Source organism: Manihot esculenta, chromosome 1, assembly GCF_001659605.2.
Source record: "Manihot esculenta cultivar AM560-2 chromosome 1, M.esculenta_v8, whole genome shotgun sequence".
Lineage (NCBI taxonomy): Eukaryota > Viridiplantae > Streptophyta > Magnoliopsida > Malpighiales > Euphorbiaceae > Manihot > Manihot esculenta.
The window spans coordinates 37,561,122-37,568,048 of NC_035161.2; the positions used below are offsets into that span (position 1 = coordinate 37,561,122).

Sequence of the window (6,927 nt, forward strand, 5' to 3'; positions counted from 1 at the left end):
CTATAAATACACAATTATCAATTAATTAAAAATAAAATATGTATAAAAGAGACAAAATAGATATGGTAACTGTTAACTTTGAAATTTGCTACAAATTAGAGCAATTCTTTTTTAAATAAAAATAAAAATAAATGATTTTATTAAAACTATGAACATAAAATAGAAATGGAAAAATAGAAATTATGAAGTGGGAAAATGGATGTAATTAATGAGAAGATAAGGGACAGCTATACAAAAGGAAGGAATTTCGAAATCCAAAATCTGCCATTTTCCCACTCAAATTAAACCGCCCCTTTTTGCTTTCAGTTTCAAATCCCGCCTGCATAAATTTGTCAATAAAACCCTAAATATAAAATTCACCCATCATTTTAAATCTTTAGCACCCAAATTCTTCCTCCTCTCTGCTTCAACTCTAAGGTCTCCCTCTCTCTCCCTATTACTGTTTGGTTGAAGTATGAATCTTTCTGTGGCAGTGAAATTTTCTTTTTCTTTTTTTGAAATTTTCTATAATATCAAACAGATCTAAGATTTTCTTGAGGTTGAACGCACGTGTATATATGTGAAATATAGAAGTTTTGCGCCGAGATGGGGCTTTCATTTCTGGCGGCCCTCACTTTCTATATAATTTCCATTTACACTTTGCTCTTAGTTTTTTCAAGAATTTGAACACTTGCTTTACCTTTTGAATTTTGGGAAATAAACAGGTGAAAGATGGCTGGAAAAGGAGGGAAGGGGCTTTTGGCAGCTAAAACCACTGCCTCTAGTAAGGACAAAGACAAGGATAAGAAGAGGCCTATTTCCCGGTCTTCTCGTGCCGGTATTCAGGTAAATTTCACCGACACTGTAGCCTTTTGTTTGAAGAATGTTATGTAGTTTGTAGAAAAATACCTCTTAACTGGGTTCACATATGGTAGCATCTTCTTTTGATAGACATTTGATGGATCTATTGTTTTGGCATTTAATAAATTTGTTGATGTAACCAAATTTTCACAGTTTCCTAGTTTATTGTGGGAAGAGCATGCTTTTCACTTACAGCAAAAGCGTTGGCCAATTAAACGCAGTTGCATATGGTTGCAATTGATTAAGGCTTAAACAGTCTTGTTTTTGGCTGGTTATGTTTGGGGGTATGCGGTATATTTGAGATTGATTTTCTGTTCATTACACGAACATGATGTGTCTAGCCTATATATATCCGTAGCATGAAACTATCAGATAGGTCGGTCTCTTTTCCAGTGTACCTATCTCTATTTGAAAGTTCATATACACTGCTCCTTTTGTCTTTCTTTGTCCTTTACATCCTAGCAACAAATGCTCGGAATTCTAGTTAAACCTGGAAGTCCTATTAAGGGAAGTGGAAGAGCTGTCACCCATTTTGTTTCTCTTTCAATGGCCAAAGGAAAATGAAAATAATGTGAAGTATAGTAGTACTCTGAGTTCGAGCCTTCAGTAAAAAAGCCTATAGTTATAGGCTCTTTTTTAATTTTTAGGAATAAAATTAAAATTTTATTATTTATAAAAGCAATTTTCCTTGCAATATTTTCTTTTTACATAATGTAAAAAGAGTTATTTTCATTTAACGTCAGAATATTCTAGTTTCAATGTAATATTTTCTTTGCTTTCATCCAACTGAACTGTTAGTTTGGATGAATCTAAATGGAAAATTTATTTTATAATAGGCGCTTGGTAAATATAAAGTCTTTTTGGGGCTCTAAAATTCATGGTCACGTCTTTAAGATTTTCAAGGTTTGAGTTAATGTTTACCATTATGGTATAAGTTAATATAAATTTTTGTTAATACAATCTTTTTCCATTTTTCTTTTTTTAACAGTTCTATAATGATATAAATTTGCATAGAGTTATATTTGGGGCTACTCAAATGAAGAAGGTTAGGCGCGATTAGAGTTGTCGAATAGAATTCCAGAGTTGTACTTGTATTTCCCGTGTTACTGGTTTGGAGGTCAAATAGGGAAGTTTATCAGACCCCATAAACAATGGGGTTTGAGTTTTAGAGGGCAAAAAAGAATTTTGCAAAAAAATTTGTTTGAAATAACCAAGGCAGGCCAATTGCGTGAAATTTGTCTACATGGCTTATGTTCAAGTTTTCTCGGTAATGCAACGCTATGCATGCATTTGATACATGCCTCATGTTTTTTTTTTCTTTTTTTTTTCTCATGAATGTTCTTAGTTTCCTGTTGGTCGGATTCATCGGCATCTGAAGCAACGGGCATCTGCAAATGGGCGCGTTGGGGCTACTGCTGCCGTCTATTTGGCTTCTATTCTTGAGTATCTGACTGCAGAGGTTCTTGAGCTGGCTGGAAATGCAAGCAAGGATCTGAAGGTGAAAAGGATCACACCAAGGCATCTCCAGTTGGCAATTAGAGGTGATGAAGAACTTGACACCCTCATCAAGGGAACCATTGCTGGTGGTGGAGTAATTCCTCACATCCACAAATCTCTAATCAACAAAGCAACTAAAGATTGAATTTAGGTCTTTGTAACTGAACGATTATCTGTTTTATGTGACTACCTTTTTTAGGATAATGTAGGTTTAGTATTTGTTGGTCCTTGTCTAGTACATCTTGTTAAGTACATATAATATTATGACATCTAGGGTTTTGCCATCAAATTGTTATGTTTATTGACAGTAGGATGCTTATTGTTGGATTGCTAAATTAAATTTCTTAGCTTCTCTTGATTAATACTACATTAATACTCTAAGGCTGTGGCAGTGCTTATACCTTCTACAAGGTCTCGGATCAAAAAAAGAAAAATGGGAAATAAAATATTTCATGAAAAAAGCAAAATTTGAAAATAATTCAGTATTTGATGATGCTGAAGTTTAAATGAAAAATACAATATTTGAGTTTGGAATCTGAAATTCTAAATTTAGGAATGTAAACGGGTAGTTACCCATTAAAATTAAACTATATTTAAACTCAATTAATATTAGTAATATTTGAATATATTTGAATTCAATTAAAAATTAATTTAAATTATTTAAATTTATTCTAAATTTTAACCTCTTTTAGTTTTATATATTTTAATTAATAATTTATATAAAAATATATTTTTCATTAATAATTTTTATTTAAAAAATTTAATATTTCTAAAAAATATTTAAATTTTAATTTTTTAAATGAAAAAATGTATAAAAAATATATAAATATTATTATAAATATATATATTTTTATTAAATTAATTGTTTATATAAAAATCACATTAAAAAGGCATCTGAAAGTTTACAAGCGGTAGTAGCACTATTAAAATATACGTAAAAAAGTCGTTTTTTCTGTCACAAGCTTGCATTGGTTTCTGCGTCAGAAGCTTGAATAGCATGAAATCACTCTTTAACTATAATTAATTAAGAAAAGCGCATCTTCATCTGATGTATTTTGCATGTAAAATTTACTCCTTGTATATTTAATTAATATAAATCAAATTTAAATAATAATGTCCCCTAGCTAATTAAAGAGAAAGGAAAAAAGTGCATGTCCAAGTCAAAAGAAGAAAATCTGATGCTAAAATCTTTATCTATGTTCTTTAATATAATAATAAAAAAAATTAATCAAGCATAATTAAACTTAAGCTGTAATATTTTGAGGGATGAAAATGAGCTCATGTTAAGTGGAATGTATGATGTCATGTTAGTCGTGTTTCAGGATGAAAGGAATATACCTTGTAACACACTTGAATGGAATAGGTACTTTATAGGTTTTATTTTTGATTCCATTAAGAATCAAGCACAGTGATCCTATCATGCAAACAATGTTGTCCAAATCTAAATATCTAATGATACCGACAAATGTAGCATCTTCAGGCCCAACAAGGAAGGAATTGATGTATACATGCATTTAGACCTGCTGTCTCTCTGCAAGAAGTAAAAATTATGTATTAATACAAACTTAGGATATTCTTCTTTTTCTTTTTTTTCTCTTGCTCTCTCTAATACCAAAGATGGAAGCAAAATTTCTTTTTCATCGCTGCTTCTGCCGAGGCATCTTCCCAATTTCATCACTTGCCCGTTCTTGCAGTGATCACTAGGCCACCGGAGAAGCAGATAGTAATATAACGATAACTGGTTCGATCAACTAGCCATAAACCATCTTTCTCGGAGTGTTCAAGCTGCAACAGGTCATTAGTTTCTTTCGTTAGTAACAAACGAGAACTGTTTCTGACTTCACTTAATTTGTGTGTGTGTGTAATTTTGCAGGTAAAGCAAACTACAGGCACGGAGTGAAATGCTGCAGAAAACTTAAAGGTATATAAAGGAAGGACAGTTTAGATGAGAATCTTCTATTAGCATCTGATTGCCAGATATCATTTCTCTGTTTTAATAGAAATACCTTTCATAAATATCTTTCACCAAAAAATCATAAGAAATGCCACTCAATGCTTCTGCAATTCAAGGATTACATCCACATTGTAACAGTCTGATCTATCCAAATAATTTTTTAACTCACCTTTCACTTAACCCAAAATAATTAACTTAAGTTACTTAATAATAAACCCATCAATTTTCCTATAATATAGGACACTAGACATGCTAAGGAAGAATCAATTGAGGGTTCTGAAATTTACAGGTGAGCAACTAAGCATACCTTAAAACATTGCAGTAATTTTTCATTGCCAGTCACATAAAAGGTAACAATGGCTGTGTAGGTTGTCTTTTTCCCTTTTGTTTAATGTGTTAATGTTCCCTTTTTTTTTTTTTTCCTTTTTATCCTCTACTATAGTTCCCTGGCTATGACTTCAATAAATTTTAATGCATTTTGAAGGTTTAAAGATGTTAACACCATGAAAATAATAATAATAATAATAATAATAATAAACAACTTATAATTAAGATCTGAAAATAAACCGCAAAAATTATAAAAAAAAGGTTAAAATTCTTCAGTTCCAGTTCATATTTTGGAACAGAAACTGTTTGGTAATAAGCTCTAGATATAGAGAACCAATACTCCAGAGTTTTCTTCTCAAGCTTTGATGAGGCTTGGGCTACAATGATACTCCTCTAATTCTTAATCAAGGCCAATAACCATCTTCTTAATGAAAAGCGCTTTGACTGAAGCTCTAGCATTGTGTGTGTAGGATTCAAAATCAGCATGGTGGACCAATATGTCTCCCACCTTCTCTGTGTGCCGTCAAGTGACCAAACTTGGACTCTTCTGCTGTCTTTTCCATCTTGCTGATAGAGTGCGACTGATTATTCCAATCTACATCTACCCATTAAAAAGAAAATTAAGCTGAAAGTGGTGCCCTTCCCAACACCAATAATCTCTTGACGTATAGAGGCCTTTGAATGTGAGACTTAGTAGAGACACAAGGCACGTCTGGGGCCTAGAATTGTGACCAAGCTAATTCCTAAGACCATGTTTGGATCTCAGAAAACATACAGAAGCTGAAGTATGCCCCTACATATGGACTCGGAAAGATCTCAACTAAACAATTAGAAAATTAGAATAGCATGAAATGAAGAATGCAAAGAAAGAAACGAGAAACGAATTACCATTCACCGGCAGCCTTCCAGCAGCGGAGAAGCAGCAATACCGAGTCCCAAATAAGTGTTGAGTTTGGAAGAGAAACATTCCATTCCAAACATGGTGTTGGAGTCCATCCGATCAGAAATTCATCTGAATCAAAGTCCGGCTGGGCCTTCTTGTGGATCCGAGAATTGTACAAGCATGGGCTGTGGTTTCCATGAGCTTAACAGGTCCTCATGTGCGTTTCAAAACCCAAAGCCTCCTCCGTCCTCATCATTATTAATGAGTGCATAATGAGGTCCCAATACAGGAGACAACGACCACCATCCACGACAAGGATGGCATACCAACACCATTCAATATTAAAATTTCGAAAAGGGGGGGGCTTTTTTTGCCCCTTATCTCCCCTGCAAAGCAAATGAGATGACAAAATCTATCAATTATTTGGCAGCGGCGTGTGGCCATGCCAGTGCACCATCTACATCTCTCAAAGCGCACAGATTGCAGAGATAAGCCTGTGTGCGTCTGGGGTGACAAGGACCACAACTTATCCCTTGTTTGATAAATTCCTGATTTTTGCTTCTTAGAGATTTCTGCGTATGGAAGCGGCAAAATGAGTAATGGGAATCAATCAAGTATAAGCTGTTGTAAGCAAAAACCCAAAGTTAGAGATTGGCGTGACCTTGTTTGTAAAGTGGGGCCCAACAAAGAGAGTTATAGGCCACAAGCCTTGTAATGGAAAAAAGAACTGAAAATGTGATCAAGGCCCACAAATTCTAAGGTCTCTCATCACTTTGCAGCCCTAACCCACGCCACCACTTTTGACTCTTTAATTGAGTTAAAATATCATATACGGGTGGCTTCTTAGTCGAGTTACAAATGTATGATTCGGGATTGGACACCTTCTTCTCTTCTGTTGTTTTTGAAATCCACACCTTCTTCTCTTCTAACAATTTATGTTATAATCTATCTATCAGAAATATTTATTTAGATATAATCTATTATAATAAAAATATTTTCGATATATAAACAGGTCAGTTTTATTATAAAAAAAGTAAATAATATTTATTTTGATTTCCGTTAAATTTATAGTGAATCGAATCCGCTTAAAAATTTTTTTTTATTTATCACGTAAAATTTTAATAAAATAAAATTAACAATGAAAAAATCTTGAATAATTTAGCGTGATAAAAAAAAATAAAAATACATTTGATTTAAAGTGCTGCTTTTTCCATAATTCAAAAAAAAAAAAAGTCTCATAATGTTACCTTAATAAAGTACATCCCGTTTTTCTCCATAATTAAGTGGTTCACAATTTGACGTCTTCTTTTAGTTGCCAATTTCTGTCGTCCATGGACAGAGAGCATGCACTTCATGTAATTAAGAGAGCAGAGAAATTATAAATGCCTGCTGCCTAAAAGATTGCTATAAAGAGGCAATGGAAACA

General features: G+C 33.1%; 1 protein-coding gene and 1 long non-coding RNA gene across 3 annotated transcripts; one reads left to right on the top strand and one right to left on the bottom strand.

Annotated features, from left to right (window-relative positions):
- Positions 1-256: 256 nt before the first annotated feature.
- LOC110621736 (histone H2A variant 1) lies at positions 257-2,704 on the top strand. Of its 2 annotated transcripts, none has more exons than XM_021766024.2 (3): positions 257-417; positions 705-825; positions 2,186-2,704. In XM_021766024.2, the coding sequence occupies exons 2-3, from the start codon at positions 712-714 to the stop codon at positions 2,480-2,482; spliced, it is 411 nt and encodes a 136-aa protein (XP_021621716.1). In that variant the 5' UTR covers positions 257-417; positions 705-711; the 3' UTR covers positions 2,483-2,704. The 2 variants fall into 2 exon arrangements, with proteins under 2 accessions (XP_021621716.1, XP_021621722.1); XM_021766030.2 differs by having other exon boundaries at positions 316-452.
- Positions 2,705-4,804: 2,100 nt separating this feature from the next.
- LOC122724904 lies at positions 4,805-6,347 on the bottom strand. The gene is made up of 2 exons (XR_006352314.1): positions 5,507-6,347; positions 4,805-5,411 (listed from the first exon to the last, which is right to left on the bottom strand). It is a non-coding gene; the product is annotated as an uncharacterized LOC122724904 (long non-coding RNA).
- Between the last annotated feature and the right edge of the window lie 580 nt (positions 6,348-6,927).